At 32.7% G+C, this 23,492-nt stretch overlaps 2 protein-coding genes and 1 long non-coding RNA gene across 4 annotated transcripts; 1 reads left to right on the top strand and 2 right to left on the bottom strand.

Moving 5' to 3' along the window:
- Positions 1-1,347: 1,347 nt before the first annotated feature.
- On the bottom strand, positions 1,348-2,126 carry GDU4 (glutamine dumper 4). Its single transcript, XM_023680554.2, has one exon. The coding sequence runs from the start codon at positions 2,004-2,006 to the stop codon at positions 1,530-1,532; it is 477 nt and encodes a 158-aa protein (XP_023536322.2). The 5' UTR covers positions 2,007-2,126; the 3' UTR covers positions 1,348-1,529.
- A 4,758-nt stretch (positions 2,127-6,884) lies between these two features.
- On the top strand, positions 6,885-11,440 carry LOC111796712 (uncharacterized). Of its 2 annotated transcripts, none has more exons than XR_002815406.2 (6): positions 6,885-7,027; positions 7,341-7,500; positions 7,575-7,760; positions 8,676-8,740; positions 10,241-10,520; positions 11,302-11,440. It is a non-coding gene; the product is annotated as an uncharacterized LOC111796712 (long non-coding RNA). The 2 variants fall into 2 exon arrangements; XR_015421287.1 differs by having other exon boundaries at positions 11,270-11,401.
- On the bottom strand, positions 10,151-19,030 carry LOC111796711 (histidine kinase 5). The gene is made up of 14 exons (XM_023679452.2): positions 18,755-19,030; positions 18,439-18,603; positions 16,842-17,760; positions 16,323-16,379; positions 15,916-16,143; positions 15,650-15,743; positions 15,350-15,556; positions 14,846-14,976; positions 14,396-14,445; positions 13,485-13,825; positions 13,291-13,394; positions 12,385-13,170; positions 11,344-11,496; positions 10,151-10,514 (listed from the first exon to the last, which is right to left on the bottom strand). Exons 3-14 carry the CDS (start codon positions 17,559-17,561, stop codon positions 10,380-10,382), a joined length of 3,006 nt encoding a protein of 1,001 aa, XP_023535220.2. The 5' UTR covers positions 17,562-17,760; positions 18,439-18,603; positions 18,755-19,030; the 3' UTR covers positions 10,151-10,379.
- Positions 19,031-23,492: the final 4,462 nt, after the last annotated feature.

The raw sequence follows: 23,492 nt of genomic DNA, 5'->3' as shown, positions 1-23,492 counted from the left end.
GCTTCACGTCGCCGCACGCAGTTTTTACCGATGGTTCGGTGCACTACAGCTCGTTTTCCAACGCCAAATGAAATTCCCAAGTCTAACTTACCTGTTTTAGCTTTTCTTGCCTTCCAAGAATGTCGACATTTGCTGTCATGCCCTCGCTCAATTTTCCATTTGTCAATGCCCCCCTCCTTCATGGGCCCCACCTCCACCTCGTTCCACTTCGTGCCAATCTTGATTCTCTCATTTAGATTACCAAAAACTTTACTCTCACAATATTTAAAAAAAAAAAAGAAAAAAAAAAAGAAGAAGGAATTCCCATTCTATGACCCTGTTTGTTAAATGATTGTAATTGTTTAGATCCACCTCTAGCCGATATTGTTCTCTTTGGGCTTTCGAGCAAAACGCGTCTTCTAGGGGATGGTTTCCACACCATTATAAATGGTAGTTTGTTCTCCTCCCCAACCAAACAATCCACCCCCTCCCAGGCCCATCGGCTGACATTCTTTCCTTCTTCCAATCGATGTGGGACCGCCCTCAAATCCACCCCCTTTGGGGCCAGCGTCCTTACTGGCACACCGTCTCGTGTCTACTCCCTTCGGGGAACAACAAGAAGGCTGGCACATCGTTTGGTGTCTGACTCTGATACCATTTGTGACGGCCCAGATCCACCGCTAGCAAATATTATCCTCTTTGGGTTTTCCTTTTCGGGCTGTCCCTCAAGCTTTAAAACGCGTCTCTAGGGGAAAATTTCCACACCACTATAAAATTGTGGTTTGTTTGGGCTTTCCCTCTCAGGCTTCCCAACCAATGTAGGACATCACAATTATGTTGGCAGAAAAATTTCGAACATTTTTTACCATTTGATTTGGCCTACTGAATGTCAATTATCTCAAAACTTTTATTAAATTTTTAGGGGTATCTATTTATTTATTAAATATAATATTATAAAAAATGAAAATCCAATAAGAAAATATTTATTAAAAAAAAAAACTATTTTCTTTTTGTTCCCAGCAACTGGAGGTGGGAAAATGGACACGGTTCGTTCAGAATATATCTCTTCTCTCTCGTCTGCGTCATTTCATTTCTTAACGCTTTATTCTCCTCTCTCTAGTTTTCCCTCGGACGACATCCAGCAATTAAAATAATAATAATAATAATAATAAATAAATAAATCACTATTCGAAGTGACCTTGATTAACTTACAATTAATGAAAAAGAAATACGATTATTCTCATTATTGTCCATCTGTTTATGTTTTGTTTAATCAAATTTCAAAAAGCATTTTTCTAGAATTGATTTTATTTATATTGATCAGATTGATGATATTTTTCTTTAATAAACGTTCGGTTCTTACCGAAATTGGTAAAGTGGAAATGTGATTTCAATCTCAATCAAACTGGGAAGAATATCGGATAATAATTTCCATCGTAATTTACAAATTTTTCTTGAGAAAAAAAAAAAAAAAAAAAACAGAGCTCGATTAGAACTCTACAAAATTGGCGGCAAAATTTCTCGATCGGAAAACAATTTATTTGAAAAACTCACTCGTGTTCTTCCTCGCCGGATTCCTGAATGACTGTGTTCGCTTCAGAAGAAACTTCTCGATCATACACTTTGGTCGATTTCTCCGAATTCTCCGCTATCTTTTTCTCCTCAACGGCGGTTTTCACGGCGGAGGAAATTCGTACGCACACAGGCCTGGCTAAGAACGTCGGTTTCTGGTTTCCGGCCATTATGACCAGAACGTTCTCGTCGTAGTTAGCCTTCTCAGACTGCATCTCCGAGTCGATTTTAGCTTCGTTACTGCCGCCGTTCTCCAAATCGTCGCTGCCTCTGTTCCGTCGGCAGAGGTTCCAGTGAGAACAGACCAAAAGGACGAGCGAAAAGGTAATCAGGATCATCATCGACGCAAGGCCGCCGAAGAGATACGGCAACGGAGAGTGCCACAGCGATCGCTCTGCAATGTTCGGACTGGTCGACGGCGAAGAGTATTGTGCCGACGGCGAGATTCTCTCCATTGATTTAAGCTTCTTTCTGCTCTGTTACTGAATTCGTTTAATCTCTTCTCTGATTTGATCGGAAGAAACAATGGAAACGGAAATTGAAATGGAAAAGGAAATTATTAGGTCTGTGAGATGAAAGAGCGTGAAGAATGAAGTATTTATAGGAGGAAGACAGCAAGGTGGATAGGGACGAAGGAACGGAGCGTTTTTTTTCGCCTCATTTCTTTCTCTTTTCCTGCGTTAGCTTTTCCTGATGGGTCACGTTTGTCGGTTTGTTTAAGAAGGGAATATTCTCTTTTACTCGCCCGAGTCTCAACACTTTTATTAGATCACGAATTTGTCCACTTTATAGTTTATATGCACTCATGCTAAATAATTTATCGCTCCTAAAGGGTAATAATGTCAAATTAAATTTAAACCATATTTTTTCACTATCAAAATTAAATTATTAAATACACTACAAAATATATATATATATATATCTCGAGATATACATGTTTGCCTTGCTTGAAAGCTTTTAATACTGCAGTTATTAAAGTTGTGATGGATCAATATCATGATTAGAATTTACCGTCAGAAACAATTAAGTCAAACCTATTTGCTCTGAATCTGTTGGCCTAGCCTAGATGTTTGAATTTATTCCACTGCCAATAACTAAATGTAGTATTAATATTATTGTTCTTACCTGTCTTACTCCACACTCTGGTTGGGACTATAACTACTTTCGTGTCTGACATTCCTCAACCTTTTTTCAACTAGATTTAAAATTTGGTCGTGTATCTAAAGCTTGTGTTATCTTTTTGAATTACCCAATTCACTGGATTTTAAACCAGTCCTCTAGAGTTAATCGACCCGTTTCAAGAAGACTCATTCAACGGGTCGTCTAGTGTGTATATTTTTCATTTAATGTTTTAGGAGATCTAGGTCATGGTTTAAAAAAATTAACTTTTGAAATATACTTTAATTTACGCTAAATGTCAATTTAGATAAGAGCGGAATATAAAATTTATTATTATTATTTTTTTTTATTTTGGAAATTCAAAGCTTGTACAAACAACCTATTTTGTCTATTTCGTTGTTGTGCCTCTTTACCTTTTTGAATCAACACTGAAATTTTAGTTAAAAAGGACATGGAATTGACCTTTGAAAACTATATTTGTTCTTTTGAATTTTAGCTATGATTTTAAAATTTCTAAAATGTCGATTTGTTTGAGAAGTGAGAAATAAAAACGGTTAAAGAAAAAGGAAAGGTTATGGTTATCTTCCCAATTTCAACTTAGCATACAAGTTACTCAATATCATCTTTTACACTGACTTTCTAATTATTGCAATTATTGCAACTAACGAATTAAAAATAATTAAATTAATAAATTATTGTATTCATAATTAAAAAAAAAGTATCTATTAAATACAAAATTAAATTTAATGTCTAATAAACCTTAAACTTTCAATTTTGCGTGAACGGGATCTATGAACTTTTTTATAAAAGTGATTTTTTTTTTATAATATTTACTGACCAAAGAAACAAACCCTACAAATTTAGAGACCAACTCGATGACATTCGGGTAAAGGAAGGTATATGAATGAACTAATACTGAGGATAGGATGACTGTGAAAGGTTTAAAAGAATTAAAAGTAACTACCTATACCAATAAGGTATAATTTTTTTTTCCAGTGGCTCAATCGTAGGAACTCTATAGTTAAACATGTTTTGTTTTAAGCAATTTTATGTTGAGTGACTTCATAAAACATGCTGAAAGAACTTATGTTAGTTTGTGGTGATAGTCTTCGCTCTTAGAAGCGAAAAGTAGGTAACTTGACCATATGTTGCAAGAGATACAGGGAAATGTCGAAGCCATTAGGTATCAAAGCTGTATATAATTAAAATCCTGGCTATACTATCATTATAAATGGTATCAAAGCGGTACCTCTCCCAATATGATGTAGTTCGGGAATGAATCAACATGAAATTTGGTGAGCATGTGAGCCCGAGTAAATGATGGAGATATATGAATGAATTGAGATCGTGAGTTGCAAATTTTATAATTTAACTTTATTATTTTTAATCACCATACGTGAAATGAAAAACCTGCCGCAGCAGTCAACAAAGCAGGTGGTGGCCCCTCATACTAAAATACACTACAAGCATCTTGGTTTTAGTAGGCCCACTGTCCTGACGCTGGTTGGTGGGCCCTATATGGGCCCACGAGAATTCATAGTGGGCCCATTTTGTGGACCTACTGAAGACCCGCGATTTACGCCTGTTTCCCGCTATTATATTTGACCTTCCTGTATTCATCGAGTTTAGACGGTGATCTTTGTTTTATTATTATTATAATAAAATAATTATTATTAATTTTTTAATATGAGAATATAATGTATTTTAAAAACATACATGAAATGGCCTAGTTGTTTAGAGGTATTCCTAAAAGTTTTTTTTTTTTTTAGTTTATTATTTTCTGATTCTAATTCTACAAAGCATTAATAAAGCTGTTATTTTTATAACTTCATATTTGCACAGTAAATAATAAAAAAAACAATCAAATCACAGTAAATTTTGAATATTTTAATTTTAAAATTGTGAGTTAATAAATTTATTTAGTGGCTAATTTGTACAAAATTTGATATTATTGAAATTAGTAAATTTATAAAATAATGGAGGATAAAAATTGGTCAATTTTATTTAAATTAAATTGCTATGGACAAGTTTATGAATAAAAATTTAAATTGATTTTTGTAATTCAAAACTTTTAATATTTATTTTTGACTTTTTTATATTCTTTTTTTTTTTAATTTAAATTTTTAAAAGAAGTCAATACATACCCACAACAAATTTTATAATACTTTTTAAAAGGTTTTTTTTAATATAAAAAATTAAATATAGTTATGGGTTGTAGTTTTAGGGTTATTATAGTAGGGCATAAGCGCCAATTTTATTTTTAATTAAAATAGAACCAAATCTAATTGGACAAAAAAGCGAGATCTATAATCGTGGTGCATTTTCGGACACCTAATTTTATAAATGGGATAATAAATTTTATTTTATTGGGATATTATAAGAAATATATCCGTTTATGCTTTGGTTCCCTACCTCCACTCTGAAGAGGCCTACACACCCCTCGTGGGCCCCAAATCAAAATCCATTTTTGGACCTTTTTGTAAATAAAATATTTTGGAGCGCTAATTTTATATTTTGTAATTTCTTTGATCAATAATTTACCTCAACAATAGAAAATATTTTATCTATGTTAAAAAAATCATATATTTAATAAAATGGTTCAAATTCAATTAAATCGTTTTCATAATTTCCTTCCGGTTGATATAATGTTGAAAAAAACCGTATATTATACTTTCATAATTAGGGAGTGTCGAGGATTATTGAGAGTGAGTCCATATTGGTTTGAAGATCATGGATTTATAAGCGAGGAATACTATCTCGATTGGTATGAGGCTTTTTTAGCTTATGTTTAAAGTGGATAATATCATACCATCCTACAGAATCGTGATTTCTAATCATGCCCTAAACTTAGCCATGTCAATAGAATCTTCAAATATCAAGCAAAGACTTGCGAGCCTCGATTATAATGAATCTCCAATGAGCATTAGTCACATAGGCGTGGTACAAACGCTCCAATGTCTCTTTCTTATTTATCAGAGCTTGCTAATGTTCATACCATTTTTGTACAACCTAAATTCTTGTCTGTTTTGGCTAATTACATATTGTTGTCAGTCTCACAATTTTAAAACGCATCTACTAGGGAGTAGTGTTCATACCATTTTTGTACGATCTAAATTCTTGTCTGTTTGTGCTAATTACATATTGCTGTCAATCTCACCATTTTAAAACGCGTATATTAGGGAGTAGTGTTCATACCATTTTTGTACGACCTAAATTCTTGTCTGTTTATGCTAATTACATATTGCTGTCAGTCTCACCATTTTAAAACGTATCTATTAGGGAGAAATTTTTACACGCTCTTCAACCGATATACAGTCTCACAAAAACTTATAAACAAATGTTCCAGCTCAAGTGAAGAAGTGCCATAACCATAGCATGCCACGTCATTCTATCATCTCTAATTGAAAAATATTTTTATGCAATTTTTAGCTTAACGATAATGAGTATATAATTACAGTGTAGTTCTAAATTTGCGCATAATATTTGAAATTTTGTTGTATCGGATCTTTTGAAAAGCTTTTAATTTAGTGCAAACACGTGCTTAATTATACTAACAATCAATATTAATCATGATCTTTTGGAAAACTTTTAATTTAGTGCAAACACGTGCTTAATTATACTAACAATCAATATTAATCATAGTAAAAGACAGTTCATCTATATACTTCTTAGCTCTCACTATCAGAAGAAATATCAGAAATGACGAAGAATATGAGGAATCATTTGATAGAAATATAAATAAAGAACGTGAAAGGTTAGATTCGTAATTAAAAAAAACCTTATATTATAATTTTCCAAAACATCTAATTTTAAAGAAAGAGCACTACGTAAAAGAATTACAGCATTTGTGAGGAGAGAATAATATCCGATCTAATCAACAATGCTTTTTTTTTTTTTTTTTTTGTGCAGTTTTTTTTACCATTTAAATCCAAAACTAATCATTTCAAATTAATTTTTTATCGGTATGCCGTTTTTAAAAAGAGCGGGAAATTAATTTCAAATTTTTTTTATCAATTAAAAAACAAATTTAAATTTCCAAAATATTGAGTTTTAAAATATTTTAGGTTCCAAATAAAAATTAAATTTAAAGTTTGATATTTACAAAATTAGAAACCGTAACTTGTACGGCCCGGGCATTTCGTCTTTTATGTACAGCCTGGCGCTACTATAAAAGCGGGTTGGGACGGAGAAAAGGAACGAGATCCGCGTCGGAGTCTTTCTTTCGCGCTATTTTCTGTTTCTGAGAGTTACAATATGGAAATCAACTTCCTTAATCTACACTCTCATTTCCAATTTTTCTTCGTCGTGATTTTGTATAAACGGATCACAGACACGGCGCGCGGACCTTCGATTCTAGGTATTTTTCTTCATTCAGAATCGTTTATTTTCATCCATTTACGTTCAGCGACAGATTAATCGCTGTTCATATTCCTTTTAGTTTTCTACATTTCGTTTATAAAATCGTAGAGTATATCTGTTTCTCGTCGACAGATTAGTCGCAGTTCATATTCTTTTGAGTTTTTCTAGCAGTTTTCTGCACTTCATGTACAAAATCGTTGAAATATGTATTTGCATTCGTCATCTTCCAAGAGATGATTGTAAAATGTTGAATGTTCATCTAATTTCATGTCGATTTTTCGTGTTTCGCGTCCGTGTTTGGATTTTTTCAGGACGAGGCTCGTAGCTCTTGTTCCGCAAGAGGTTTCTCCGTAGAAATTGCAATGGCTACACACTTGGCATGTTCAAATCTCTATATGCTCTTCGATATTATAAAACGCGGTCTGAAGCTCTCGCAATCTGCTAATATATTACGCATCATTCGTTGTAATGGTAAGTCGGCTTATATGTTAAAATCGGCTGGAAGAAGACAATAATCATCTAATCTAATTTTGTTTATTAATTAGATATTTGGAGGTCTATACTGCAAGATCTCGATTAGATTGTTGTTCGCATGGACTGTTGCTGATTTTAGACGATGACTATTTCATCTTTGGCGCTGTTTTTGGCGATAAACGAGTCATGCTTACCGCTAAGATTACCGTTTAAGCTATACAATGCACGCGGAGGTGGTTTGTCTCTGCAATTTGAAGGTCTTTTCTCTTTTCATTGATAGGATAACATTTCTGTTGCTATGAAATAAAACTGCACTCAAAGATTTAGTCTAATCAAATCATAAGAAATTCTTTGTCATCTTCACGCTTCATAGTTTTTGCTCTCAAGAGTTAGCTGTGTTGAGGAACTTATGCATTTCATGAGTTTTCAAGCTAAACCAAAATTCTTTATCACTGCTTGGTTTTGTCTTACTTGAGTGCATATATCTTCAGGAAGTCAGACGATTTATACTAGTGCTATCTCCCTTCGACTGAATTTCAATGTTAAGACCATTATTCATAACTGCGCAGCTTTTTGTTTGGCTCACAGTATAATCTTCCTGCCTAAAACTGATTTTAAAAAATGTGTCCATGGAAAATAAAGGTTATCAGCTGGTACATCTTGAGCTGAATGTATCCATTTTCCAGACATGAATTGAATTTGAGGTGTAGTTTTTCGTCAAAGAAATTTGTGGAGCAGTTTGTGTGCTTGTTTTTATTCCCTCTGTTCTATTGTCTTGAAAATACTGTAGTTTGGCTGCATAATTTTTTGCTAGATTTCTTCTGTGTTCTGTCTTGCCATTTTTGGTGAAAAACTGTTGCTACATAGCTCAACACAGTCCTATGTTTATCAGCTGTATTCTGTTTCTAAAGGTTAACGAAGCATGTAAATTGGCCCTTTGTAACATCTAGTTACTCCATATCCAATGTGACATGTTTGTTCATTTCGTTGTCATCCCCACATTTAGGGCATATTATTCCACTCAGATGTGTTTCTACTTCTGCATGTCATTTGGTTTTAAATTACTTGGCACTATGACTACTGTAATTAATCGTGTGAAATGTATCTTCGCTGTAGTTCTCCTAAATTTATTATGTATCTAATTCGAACGATATCTGAATGTTAATTGACAGTGCAAGGATGTTGGGAGTCTAATAATCAACTCGTCCAAACGGATGTTGAAGCTTTGGACCTACAGGTTTTCTCACTCTCCTTCTGATATTATGTTTTACCGTCTTCATTGATCTCGCTATTTACAGTTTGTTTTTTCTATGCTTGGACATCCTCTAGGGAAGATAGGTGAATATGTTATTTGATTAGGTTCCAAGGGTGGTAATCTTACCCTAGGGGGTAAAAGATTTTAGTGCTTAGAATGGATAAGAGATATTAAGGGTTGATATTTTCGTTCTTTTTTTCTTCCTTCAATTTGAAACACATGCATTTGATAAAATTGGTTTTTCCTTTTTTTCCTTTTTTTTTTTTTTCCCTTTTCTTTTCGTCTTGTAAGCAAATTTCGTGCCAATTTTTTAAAGCATTTTCTTTTAAACCAACTCAATTGTTTGATAATGAACCAAACAGTGAAACATTTGACTTCGATTAGTTAGGAGGATTTGTGTAATTTATTACTTTTAGAGAGTGAAATATTATATCTAAAATATTTATTTATTTTCAAATATAAAAATAAGGTTGGTAATTCGATTTCAATTTATATTACAAAAAAATTAGGTATTAAAAACTATATATATAAGAACAAATAATTATAAAATGTATGACTTTACTAAGGCATTTATTTGAACTAAACTTAATCTAAACCATATGAGTTGGGTTGAGTTGGGTTGAGTTAATTGATTTTTTTTTTTTTTTTGGTTAATTGAATCTCCTTAACCATTTTGGAATAATAAATTTAATTTATTATATTTTACTTGTTACAAATCCTTTTATTTTACTACTCTGTTTTTAAAAAAACATTTCTCAAAAAGTAAATTTTTGTTTTTAATTTTAGAGAATAAAATTTAAGATAAGGCATTCTTTTTTCATTGAAAAAGTGGTAAAGAATAAAAAACGATGGTCCGACCTCTAAATTTTGTTTTTAATTTTAGAGAATAAAATAAGATAAGGCATTCTTTTTTCATTGAAAAAAATAGTAAAGAATAAAAAAAAAAATGAGGTATGAGTTCTTTTTTCTTTTTGCTTTTGAAGCATAAAAAAAATAAAGACGATATTAAAAGTTAGCGTCATTCTATGTTATATGAGGTGTGTTTGTTTTATTGAAAGATATAGTACTATCTCTTGGTCCATTCCTCTCTCCTGGAAAATTTAGAACGGAATAGAATTTAGGCTATAAACAAAAAAGCTTCTGAAAGTTATTTATTAAAATATTATCTCATGTTTTTCCAAATATTTCCAGACTTTTTAAAGTCACTGTTCACACCTGTTGTAATATTTTGAATTCCCTAGATATTCTTGATGGAGCCAAATAGAGTTTTACATTTTAACATGATTGAGTTGAGATGTTAGGCTCTTAAGGTAGCTCGATCACCCTCCAATTAGTAGGAAACATATAAAAGAAGATTAGTGTCCATGTTGACTGAAGTGAAGATTTAGCTAATTCTCACGAAAGCAAAATGTGTTAACTTTATTACAGATTTTCTCTGGAAATTAACCACAGCTTTTACTGTACAATTTACAAATTGGGCAGGTGGTAAGGGTAAGAGGATATGTTACAATGATTACATTACTTGACCCAAAAAAGAAAAAGAAAAGAGGTAAAGGGAAGATTACAAAACTTTCCTACTGAACTGTTTCTACCATTACCTTTCTCAAAACAAACCATACATTTACAAGGGAGGTTGTGGTAAATACCGTTCCAGACATTCTTTCAACTTCTGGAAGGAGATTGGCTTTGATACGAACGAGTCCATACCATTTTCATAACACTCATCAGCGCTTTCTGACATTGAATTTGCCGTCATCTGCAGGTACAACACCCCCATTCATTTCATTACTTACACTACTAGTAAATTATTTTCTTGCTCAGAGACCAATCCTAAATTAATGATGATTTCAATTGTTAAGGGTCTTTAATATTTTTTTATATGAAAATTATGTTTATTTGTTAACCCTTTTTCTTAATACTAATTTTCTAAACTATAGTTAGCTTTTAACATCAGGTAAAGTAAAATTTTAAAACTTGTTTCTTTGTTTTTGAAGGCTTTGTTAAGATTTTAAAGGTGTTTCCAGAAAGTGGTAAAACTAAAGAAAATGTAAATTTATTTAGCTTTTATTATTAAACAGGGTATTGATTTTGAAAAATTTTATATAACATTTTTAAAACTATATATTATAATTATATTCATGATAAAAAATAATAAATTAACTGGTCTTTCTACGTGAAAAAAGTAATATTTAATACATTTTTGAAACTTCAAAGCTGGTGCGTGAAAAGAAAAGTGCATGGTAAGTTTTATTACATATTTCATACATTTCTAAAAAATTTCAAAATTAAATTGAAAGTTTAAAATTTTATCATATCAATTAACTTTGAAATTGTTTGAATATATTAGGGGCTTATTAAACACGTTTAAAACAGTAGTTTAAAAGTTCATAAACTAATCTGGTAATTTAATCTATATTTTACCTAGTATTACTTATGTGACATGGTGCATACGCATAATAGCATAGATATATAATTTCTTTTAATGTTTTATTTTGATTTATTATGTTTTAGTACGCTGTTCGCATAAATGATTAATGATTAAGGCCGTTGATTAAAAGAAAAAAGGAAAGGGAAAAAGTACTCACAGCAACGATGGGTATCCTGCGGGAGGAAGGAGTCCAATAAGGCGTAGTTGGCTGGATTCCAGCATTTACAGCTGCCTCCCAGCTGCCTGTTTCCTCAAAAGAACGAATTAACCTTGTAGCTTGAAGGCCATCCATAACTGGCATGAATACATCCTGCACGAATCGACCAAAATTTCCTTCATACAATTCCCACACGTTTAAAACCCTAATTTTCAATTCCTCCTTTGATTTTAATCCCTCGAGCCTTCCAGATATTTGGTGCTAATCTCTATGTCAATTCCACTAATAATTCTAGTGCCTTCTGGTGTTTTTATTAAGTTAATAAGTAATCCTCATACACCACAATGATGCAAGCAAACAGAGTAAATTACTGAAATAACGAATTAAAAACATGTCATGTAATTTACGAAATATAACAAAACTTACAAAGTAAAACTGAATATATTTTTTAAAAAACTGAAGATTAGATGTTTAAAAATCTGCCTAAAAAGTATTGCCATTGGGTATAAATCCGGATGAAAGTGGAGTCGAGAATCTTCCGAATAAAAATCAAAATGCATGCCTTAACAAACAAAATAAAAATGTCATGCAAAATCTTGAAAATATAGTTAATTCCACAAATAGAAAAATAAAATAGTAAAATGATATAATATTTACAGCAATAAATTATAAAATTTACAAAAAGAAAACAAAAATACAAAGGCAGCTCAAAGATGTTATTTTTAAAAATTATAAAAGTGATGATATATATTAAATAAATATAATTTTGTTAAATCAAAATGCATGCCTTAACAAACAAAATAAAAATATGTCATGAAAAATCTTGAAAATATAGTTAATTGCTCAAATAAAAAAAATAAAATAGTAAAATGATATAATATTTATAGCAATAAATTATAAAATTTAGAAAAGAAGAAAAAACAAAGGCAACTAAAAGATGTTATTTTTAAAAATTATAAAAGTGATGATATATATATTAAATAAATATAATTTTGTTATGCACTTTGATAAAAATTATGTCGAAGAGGCAGAAACACATACCATGAGAATGAGATCGTAAGAACGGCGTTGAACTGCACGAACAGCCTCAATTCCGTTAGTTACAACGTGGATTTTTTGGCCGAACTTCTTCATCATGGATTGAGTAACCATAATATTGGTCTTATTATCCTCAACAAGAAGAATTCTGGGTTCCAATCCCATTGTGACTTCAGAACCACTACTACTGCTACTTCTGCAATGGTTACTTCCATCATCGGATCTCTCCTTCCCCTGTTCTGTTTTTAGAAGTTTATTACTTGGCTTTTCCAATCCATTTTCTTGCTTCATTGTTTCTGATCTGTGAACTGAATTCACACCAACATTTTGGGACCGAGCATTAGTGTCTGGTTGGTCTTCACTGTCAAGATCTGAGTTCATCCGACTCGATGAACATTGTGATTCGCTTGAGGTTACCGCAGCAGCATTGGCATAACGGACATCTCTAAGAGAAGCAGTCTCTTGTGGTGTGATGTTGTTTGTGGGAATAGGAAAAGAAGGTTCAGAAAATCCATTGAGTTTGGTTGAGGTGTGATACCCAGTTGTATGTAACATTGAGTTTGGGATGATCCTTGTGCCATTAGAAGATGCTAGAGAACTGAAACTGTGGGGTTGGAATTGGAAGAAGCCCTCAGTCATTTCGTCATTTGTGGACTCGTCGTCGGAGAGATCATCGGAATCATCCGAAGGACTGCAGGTGGTCGAAACCTTGTATGGCAAAACAAATGTAAATGTAGATCCATGGTTCTCTCGGCTGGAAACGGTGAGATGACCACCCATCAATTCAACCTGCTCCAAAAGCAAGTGCATAATGATGGGTTAAGCAAGCAAGAAAAGGAAAAAGTTGGATTATGATCGGAATAACCCCCTCAAAATTGAGGCAAATTTTAACATGAAGGAACAGTTTACCAGCTGTTTGCATATTGCCAGCCCAAGTCCAGTCCCTCCATACTTGCGAGCATGATCGGCACTAGCTTGCATGTACTTCTTAAAAAGGGTTGGTAATGCATTCTCTGTTTCATTCCAAAAGAAATCAAATGAACATTACTACTCATAATTGTGTAATAAGTATATTAAATGATCAGAAATATAGGCAAGCAGACCTGGTATTCCAATTCCTGTGTCGAAAACGTCACACCGTATCCATACCGTCGTTTCTGGTGAACAAGATTCGTTTTCTCTATTTCCATTCTGTGTGGTTTCACTTTTACTAGGGGTTCCTGGTGCATCAAAATGCAAGTGATTTCTGTCACCGTGTTTCTGGCCACGCAAGCCATTCTGAGGAGCTGGAGGACATGTTCCTTCTTGCCAACCATTTACCGGAACTGTTGAGTTATCAGCCGTTGATTTCTTGGGGCTTTCTTCTCCTTTTCCGATGGGTGGATAGGATAGAACATAAAGGTTAATTCCAACCTTTCCTTGATGAGTGAACTTGATTGCGTTGCTGCATCGATTAATTATCTATTTAGAGGACTATCATATGATGATGTGGGAATGGAAGCATTAAATTCCTTCTGCATTAACCCTTTAGTGCTCTTTCTATCAACTATATAAGGCATTCTACATGAATATTTTGAATATAGTCTTGTCCGTGATTTATGCATGTGTTTATCACGGATTTCATGTCACATTGGTCAACCATATTACCTCAATGACGACATGAATGCCTACTTCCTCAGGACAAGTGTATATATTACTTGTACCCAAAACTAGGCTATTCTAACTTCTAAGATGCCTTTCTTAGCTTCTTATTATCGGAAAAGAAAGATAACATTTGGTAATTTTGTAAAACAGGGCAACCGGCACCAAGTCAACAGATGCCAGGGGAGGGAAGGCATTAGAGAAGGAAGAGGAGTAGACCTATAACTAAAAATTGATCTTCCCCAGTGTATTACCAAAGAATTGAATTCTCAATTATTAACTTAGAATTTGGATGGAAATTCTTTGTGCAACATACTGTAAAGTTTATGCAGTCCATATATGATTTTATTCAAATATTTACAAAATTCAGTACCTGATCAAGTTGGTGAGGATTTGGCGAATCCTAAGAACATCTCCGATGACCTGAAACGTTGCACCGTTTAATGGGCAGTTTACACATCAATCAAGTAATGGAAGATAGGGATAGGCAGGGATTGCAAAAAATTATATGGGTTCAACTATCAATGGATGATATGTGAATTAAGCTATGAAGCTACATGGCTAAGGTTTCTGAAAAGGGGACTGAATAGGGTGCACACATTTTTAGGATTAATGCACATCTCCAGGCACGACCCTTTCTACATCAAATGTTTGAGGCATAAAACTATCCATATGATGCCACCAGCCTAGGTTGCTCTGGCGTATTAAATTAAATGTCATACGTACCTATTACTCGATTTTTAATTGCGATTCAGATGCATACTTAGCATACAAAATCCAACTAATCAATTAAAAACATTTAATATTCGTCTATAACCCTCACCTCTATAGGGACATCATCTGCTATACGTCCCTCCAAAACTAAGAATTTTCGCAATGATGCAGCAGCAGTCTGCAGAACATGCTTCACAACCTCTCTTGGACGGAATTTTGTAGCTTCCAACTTCATTACTCCTAATAAAAGAAGGCAAAAATATCATATACCTGATCAGCTTACATTTGAAGTAGAACATAAATTGGCTTCCGTTAATATGCCACTAGAAAATAATCCTTCAAGTGAGAGGAAATTGTAAGCATAAACAAGTGAAAACAAACACCCAGTTACATCTGTGTAGTCCTATTGCTCGTTGTCAGTTGTTATTGAATATCGTGTGGACTAAGAAAAATAAAAAAGGCCTACCAAATACATCATAACATCTCAGAACACCAAAATTGACACAAGTTTACATATAATAGTTGAGTATTTTTTTCGTTACACATTAATAACTCCATGAATGTGGCTGAAATGCTAGAATTAAAACCATGTTCTACGCAAAGAAATTCAGACCTGACTCGACCTTAGAAAGGTCCAAGATATCGTTTATAAGTTGAAGCACCAAGTCTCCTGAAGACAGCATAACATCCAACAGATGTCGCTGCTCCCGATCAAGTTTCGTGGTGGACAGAATCTCAGCCATACTAACCACTCCAGACAGTGGAGACCTAATTTCATGTGACATGGTTGCTAGCATTTGCTTTGCTCGCATTGTCTCCTCTGCAAGAATGAGGAAAGAAAAAAACAATGAAAACTTCAGCAGCTAAATTGAGCAGAAATAGATAACCAGATAGGTTGAAAGAAGAAACTAACCCGTGATGTGAATTGTTTTGTTCAGCTCTGACTCCTTGGCTTTTTGTACTGCAATCTCCTCGCGAAGCTTTGCCATCTTCTCTCGTTTTTTAACCTTTTGTAAAAGAAAAAGAAAACACATCACTATAGATGACAGAAATAAGATATGTGATATTTTGATTAGAAGTATATATACATACACACACACACACACACTGTTTACATGAATGACTAACATGTAAAATGGAAAAGGAATTTTACACAAATATACTGAAGCGATCAAGCACCTGATCGGTTATGTCCATTCCCACATAATTTATTCCAATTGTTTCCCCAGCCTTGCTGAAGACAGGTTCAACGTAAATCAAAAAGGTCTTAAGCCCAAATAATTCCGTATCAAACTGAATCTCCCTCTTTGCAGGTAGCCCTTTCTCTAGCACTTCTTTCTTGAAATCTTGAGATTCTTTAACACCAGCACCAGTAAAAATCTCAACGTCTGTTCTTCCTATAATATCCTGGGAAAAAGAATACCCTTTGCATTACATAAGGAGCAAAAAAAGAAAAAAAACTAGAGGTCGTAGTTTGTCCTGATACATTGAGTTATTCGATCTAATTTTAATGAAGTCATACAACAGCATGTTGAGGAAAACGATGCACAATTCCTTTAGACCTGATATGTGAAAGAAATGGTTACCTCTTCTTGCAAACTTGGAAAATGATTGTAGATAAATCGGTAGCGCATTTCTTTGTCCTGAAATGCAAGTATTCAAAAAATCAGTTCCTTATGGTTGACCTGAACAATAATGATTGCAGCATGCAATTCACACAACCATGGAACAAAAGATGACTTCACTATGTGGAGCAGAACAATGAAGAATCTACAACTTCTAGTAGTTGACGGCATGCACAAATTGCGTTACCTTTGCCATTATTTTACCATTCTTCTATTTCGTGTATGTATTTAAAGAAAATCAGAAAGACCAACAAAAATAATTTTGTTAATTTTATAATTAAGGATCCACAACACACTTAAGAAGTTGAGCTGTCTTGTATGTTCTATTACTTTCTAAGCCAAGGATATGTTTATTCTAGAGACTATAGCAAAATCCCTTAAAACAACTGAAATAACTAATGCAGAAGTCCAAACTGACAAACTCAGGAGAATCAGAAATTTCGACATCATAAAACTAACATTATGAAGTTGAAATAGTACCTGATGACCAAAAACCACAGGTGCATTCTGCAGCACAAAATGCAAAAAATTGTCGGCTCTTTTCAGAATCTGTGACAACTCCTCAACTGGTGAGGACTGCTTTTCAACATTTCTTATGTTTTCCCTGAGCTTCTCTGCAAGCATCTGCTCGCGCTGTAGGCTTGCTTCCAACAGTTTTTCCAGATCTATGGCTCGCTGCTTCCAGTATGTCACTGTATCATACGCTGCATCAATTTCAACTCCCTTACTTTGAATGACGAAATCTGTTTTCCTCCTTGGAATATCTTGCCATATATCACAAGATTCTTCTAAAATAGAAATTGGACGTTTATCACCAGCATATCTTTCTTCCTCAAAAAGATGTTCCTCTAATATTTTCAATTTCTTAAGCTCAACTTCTTTCCTCTGCTTGCTGAGGATGTCAAGTTCTTCTCTAAGGAGACGCACAGCATTTGCTTGCTTATACTCCCACTGTTTTGCGAGGTATTGTAATTGTGAAGATCCTTTCTCAGTATAGTTAGTTAACTCTATAAGTCTCTTGAAATCAACAATTGTCGGTTCCTCTATTATGTTAACTTCTTCCAACATATCTTGATCTGCTCTTGGCCTTTCTACGTTGAACTGCTTTCTAACATCTGGTCCAACGTCCTCAGGCCACATAGAAGGAACAGCTTCGATGTCCATATCTTCAATAACCTCAGTCTCCATCTCGCAGACCATGGCAATTAATCAGCAATTTCTTCCAACTTGCACAAGAAAGTAGATGACAATTCTACTGCAAATAAATTCCTTGAAGACGTAATACGTCGTGCATCTTAGCTCATCCATGTTCCATCCAGCGCACACAAGACGGTGCTACCAGATGAATAGGAGAAAACCTTCGAGACTGTCGTAGATGGACGTAGTTATAGAGCAGGTCCTACATATGCAGAAAAGTTCAATGAATTAATTCATTGCACGACTTCCCATCAATAGATCAAAACTTAACATCAATCAAAGTATTTATACATATGATAGTTTCAGATTGAAATAAAGTGGATTTCTAATTTTCGAAAAATGAATTATATCAGAAATAGGCGCCAGCGTACGCTTAACTAATTGAATTGCGAAGATTTTTCAGTTTCAAAGCGGAAGATGCACATCTTTGGATTTAGACGATAGCGTACGCTTAATTACTCGAATAGCGAAGACTTTTCAGTTTCAAAGAGGAAGCTGAATATCTACCATCAAGAAATTAAAAAATTAACAAAATGCAAGCCTGAAAAAATTTTATACTCAGCGGAAGCTGATGACGCTCAGAAATGCAATTAGAAAGGAAATCCAAAGATAGTGAAGGTACTCTTCCAAATTCATTACAAAATCTCCAAATGTGAAACGACTAATAAGAGAGGCGAAAAGATGACTCTGAACTCGAATTCCAATTCGCGATGATCAGATTCAAATCGATGAAACCAAAGTACTTCGCAAGAAGCAAGTCAAAACGTAGCTGGAAGCTACATTTACGAACGAAGAGGATTGAACTGCAGAATGCGAGATTAAACGGATCGTGCTTCACAATATGAAAAGAAAACACCGGATTACAGTTCAATAAGCTAACCTCGTATCCGCAATATCAAACGCCAAGCGGCACCAAACCTCCGAAGTCCGAATCACTGGAAACGAAAACTCAAAAACAGCGAATGGCTACAACAATAGATCTGAGGAATCTTTGCCGTTGTTTATCAAAAGTTTCTGGTGGAAATAGAAAAATCAGAGCCAGCCACTGCGCGCACAAGAGAGAAGAGAAATGATTGAATGCAAGAGAAGAAAGCATGTGACGGAAAAAAGAAAACGAAAGAGAGAGAAGACAAGCCTAGGAAGCCATGTGCATTCGGAGGTAAAAAATATTAGAGAATTCTGGCCTTTTCGATCACCTTTTTTGTCCATCAATTTTATATAAAATCGTCTTTGATTCCTCTTGCGACGACTGAATTCTTTGAAGCTCCTAATGCAAAATCCTGAAGAACAGCAAGAACAAATTACACAGCGTTTTCTCTCACTACGGTGTCAAGTATTTTCTCACTGATTCTCTCTCTCTCCCTCTCTCTCTCTATCCTCCGGAAAGTGAAAATGAATCAACAAAAACTCATAAACGAACAACGAAATGGCAGATTTAAAGAGAAGAGGGAAGAGAGAAGAGAGAGAGGTTTGGAAGTGTACGATCACTTTGAGAGCTGGAAAATAAAAGATTTAAAAACGCTGAACGTTTTTGTTGTTCCCCGCCATTTCAGCGGTGACGTGTTTACGTTACGCGTGCACCTCACGCGCCAAACGACGTCGTTTTTGCATCCCCAAATCTCTAATTTTGCGTTCAATGAATATTGCGCTGTTTTCAGCAAACGTCTACGTGGTGCAAACTGGATTCTAATTCAACATGTTTTCATTTTATATTTTCAACCTTTAACCAACCAAAAAACAAAAAAAAAAAAAAAAAAATAGTCGTACACAAGTTTTAGAACATAAGATAATGTCGTAGACTTCAAAAAAAATAGTCGTACACGAGTTTTAGAACATAAGATAATGTCGAAAACTTCCAAGAATAAATACCAAATTGAAAACTAAAAACTTTAAGACTAAGTAACGATTTGACATATTTATCTTCAACGAAAATTAAATTTTAATTTTTTAAGAGATTGGTGCTTTTTTGATATACCTAATATTTTTATAATTAACAAACATATCATAAATAAAATTAAAATGGGTGTATTAAACACAAAATTTAATTTGATAATTTAATAAATATAAAAATAAAATTTTAAAAATTTATTAAATATAAAAATGAAAAGTTTTAAGAATTTATTAATTAATAAAATTTCCTATTTTTTTTAATAATAAAGGTAAAGGGAAGCTATATGGGGATTGTGGTTCAATTAACTTGGGCATCATTGGTTACGTTGCTAGTGTTCGATTGTGGAGTGGGTTTATTTTTTTAACCATGGTTGGAACTTGAAAATCATAAATGGATTTTTTTCGTACAGTTATCCTCCAATGAAAAGAGCCCACGTGGATACAATTGGGCAGAAATTGTCTGAGCGTCCACATGGTAGCAGAAGGCAAAAACATGGCTAGATCGAAGAGAAAGTCTCGCATCGTCAACGACTCCGTAATTACTAATTAAAGTGCTATTCCCATTTCCCTTTAATTAATTTTCCTCTATATTGTTCATCTAGATCCCAACGTTGTAGGAAATAAATAAATTGATGAGGGTAAAAAGGTCATTTTGTACTAATATAACTGTAAATACATCAATTACTATAACATTAAGCTTGAAGGAAAATATATTTAAAAGTTATTTGAATTACATATAGAATTATAAGTATATATTACCTCTAATTTTCTCAAAATGGTAATTTAGTGGTTAATAAATCATTTATATTATTTAATTTTTTAATAAATTATATATATATATTTTTTAATTGATTGATTTAGGATTAGAATAGTGGTATAAAATTTAATTATATTTAAAATAAATATTGTGATTTTTTTAGATTATAATTATGAACAGTGCACCATCAATAACAAATGATTTGATTATATATTACTCGTCATCAATTTTGATTAGGCTACACACAATGAATCTCATCCGACAACGGTTTGATTGTGTTACATTAACGATTTAAATCATATTCAACCATTTATACTTGATTTATTGATTGATTTAAATATATTTTTTTTTTTTTTTAGTTAATTTATATCAAAAGACGAGAGTGAACTTCTTATCAAATAATTGTTTGGTAAGAAGTTTACTTAAGTCAATGATTATCGACATGTTTGGATCTCTTTGCAAAAAGTCTATTAACGTTTTTTATTTGTATCGAGAGTACAGTCAAATCAATTAAATTACAAAAAAAATTAATTAATAACGAAAAATCATTTGATTTTAATATTTTAATATAAATTACATGTGTAGCTTTGAAAGTGATTCTTAAAAGTATGGACAATTATGATTCAATGAAAAACGCAAGGCTAGCTATCGTTGTCAAACACTTTAGTCCAATTATTAATAAGATACAATAAACGTTTTATCAAATGAACATTAATATTATATATATATATATATATATATTTATGAGATTTAATATAATATTTGATTAGGTGGACATATACACTCGTCTTTCAAGGACGGCTGATCAAGTATTTTAGACTATGCTTTTTCTTAGTGGATAATAAAACATAATTTTATATTTTCAAATCGATGGGTTGCCAAACATGTTCTAGATTCCCGAATTTGTGGTGGGGAAGGCTTTGGTCTTTTGTTTTATAACCCAAAGCCATTTTATGTATTTTTTTTTTTTTTATATTATAGTTTTTATTTTTTAGAACGTCACCTAATTACATGTATTAATTAAGTAGGTCCATTCCATAACTTTATTATTTATAGCTTGCTGTATTATTTTCCGTTTTTAGTAACGTTTCATGTTTTTTTTTTTTTTTTTTTTTTTTTTTTTTTACAATTTAAACACTTTTAAAATGGAAAATAAATACAATATATACAAAATTCAATATTATGGAATTTTAAGATTTTTTTACCATTCAAAGGGAAATAACGAGAAACAAAAATTAAAATATATCATTAAAGTATAAAGAAACTGTTCATCAACCATATTGGATTATTTATTTATTTATTATTATTATTAAGGTTCCAATATATTATTATTATCCTACTTCTAATTTAGTATTTATTAATAAATATTTTTACTGTCTATTAGCTCTCGTGATTTTTAAATTGTAGGGGAAAGATACATGCATGTCACACGTGAGAGAGACAATTGATCGGATGAGCATTAAAATATTTTCAATGCACATTAAATGCCCTATATAAATTATGGATAATAATAAAAATTCACATTTGTGAATTTCCTTTTTTACCCTTTTCAAATAGATTTATACTACTACTACAAAAAGGATTTATATTGTTTAAAGACGAGGTTGAATTTTTTTATTAAGAGAAAATTAAATTATAAGCATAACTATTATTTATTTGTTAAAATTATTTGTAGTCTATTTTTTTAATAATAAAATTGAACTCGTAAAAAGAGGTTAATAATCATGGATCATCTACGAATATTTACACTAAAAGACAAAAAAGGCAATAATAAAATGTCAGGAATAAATTATAAAACTTTATAATAAAATATTTGTATAATTAAAAATAGGAATAAAATAATGGTAGTTAAAAATATTAATAATTTATGTTAATTTGAGCGATGGATCGTTGAATAATGGAATTAGTTGGAGAGACATGGGTATGACTTATGAGAGAAAATTGGCCAAGTGGTCTAGGTTTTATTTATTTATTTATTTATATTAAATATTATTTAAATAAATAAAGTTGAAATAAGTGATATAATTGTTATTTCTTTGTACAGCTCACCATCCCATATCTGTATTTTTCTTTCTAACCCACTTAGCAATTCCGCCACGTGATGGTTGCTGACTCAGCCATGAGCATTATTTGACTGCCACGTGGTGTCGTGGGTCCGCCAAGTGAAATTCTTTTTAATATTTTTTATTTCTTTAACGATATTAAAAGAATTTAAAACCATGAATGAACAGAGAAGAAAAATATATTTAAAATAGATTAATTGAAATTAGTGAAAAATCTAAGGACAGCTATCCTTAATTTTCGGATTTACTTCAATTGATTAGTAAAAATATATTTAAATAATTATTTAATTATAATTAACGTGATTCCGTCCCCTCTTCACTGGGTTCCATGAAAGAAAACCCCATCCGCTAGCCAACACGTAGCCAATCAAAATTTACATCGAGAGGGTAAATATGTAAATTACTTATTAAAAAAAAACCCAATCCGTGTTATTTAACAGCCAATGAACAAATTTGTTTACACGTCGTGTCAAGGAAACGCTGACGTGGGTTGTGGTTTTATAGGCATACACGAGGGCAAAGGGAAAAGCCACCATTTTTTTAATCCAGAAAAAATCACCACTGTTTTTTAAAAATAATTAATTAATTTATCGTTTTAAAATTTTGTTTATTTATTTATTTTTTACTTTTTGCCGGTGGTCGATCACATCAGGGAATAAAAGATTTCGGGGGAACCCCGCGCAAATGCGACGACAGATTGGGTGCAAATTATCATTTACTTAAGAATATAAGAATATTGCATCATCGTAATTAAAAAATAATATATATATATAAACGTTTTTTGTATTTTTTTTTTCTAGATTTTATTTTTTAAATAAAAATACTGATTATGTTTATGATGTTAGACGAACACAACTTTTGTATGATAATATTATCATAAGCTCTTATGGCCTTGGTTTGGACTTCTCTAAAATGACTCATACCAATAGAGTTAATATTAATCGCTTATAAACCTATGATCATTCCCTAAATTAGCCGATGTGGGACTTCCATCATCCAACACCTCCCCTCGAACAAAGTGTGCCTCCCCTTAATCGAGGCTTGACTCCTTTAGAGTCTTAGCCATTTTTTACTGCCTTCGACGAGGCTTGGCTCCTTTTCTTTTGGAGTTCTTTGTTCGATATTTGAGGATTTACCAATCTATTGGCACGATTAAGTTTAGGGCATGGCTCTAATACCATGTTAGACGAACACGACTCTTATGATATTGTCCACTTACTAAAA

This window comes from Cucurbita pepo, chromosome 6, assembly GCF_057944985.1.
Source record: "Cucurbita pepo subsp. pepo isolate OVF chromosome 6, ASM5794498v1, whole genome shotgun sequence".
Lineage (NCBI taxonomy): Eukaryota > Viridiplantae > Streptophyta > Magnoliopsida > Cucurbitales > Cucurbitaceae > Cucurbita > Cucurbita pepo.
Note: the sequence above shows the minus strand (reverse complement) of the source record. Positions and strands in the feature narration are given on the sequence as shown.

Coding starts and splice junctions, on each gene's coding strand:
- GDU4 (XM_023680554.2), bottom strand. CDS start 2,006: ATGGAGAGAATCTCGCCGTCGGCACAATACTCTTCGCCGTCGACCAGT.
- LOC111796711 (XM_023679452.2), bottom strand. CDS start 17,561: ATGGTCTGCGAGATGGAGACTGAGGTTATTGAAGATATGGACATCGAA. Junction 14,977..15,349: donor CCTTTCTAAGGTCGAGTCAG/GTCTGAATTTCT, acceptor TTCTTTTATTAG/GAGTAATGAAGTTGGAAGCT. Junction 10,515..11,343: donor GCAGGATACCCATCGTTGCT/GTGAGTACTTTT, acceptor TTGTACCTGCAG/ATGACGGCAAATTCAATGTC.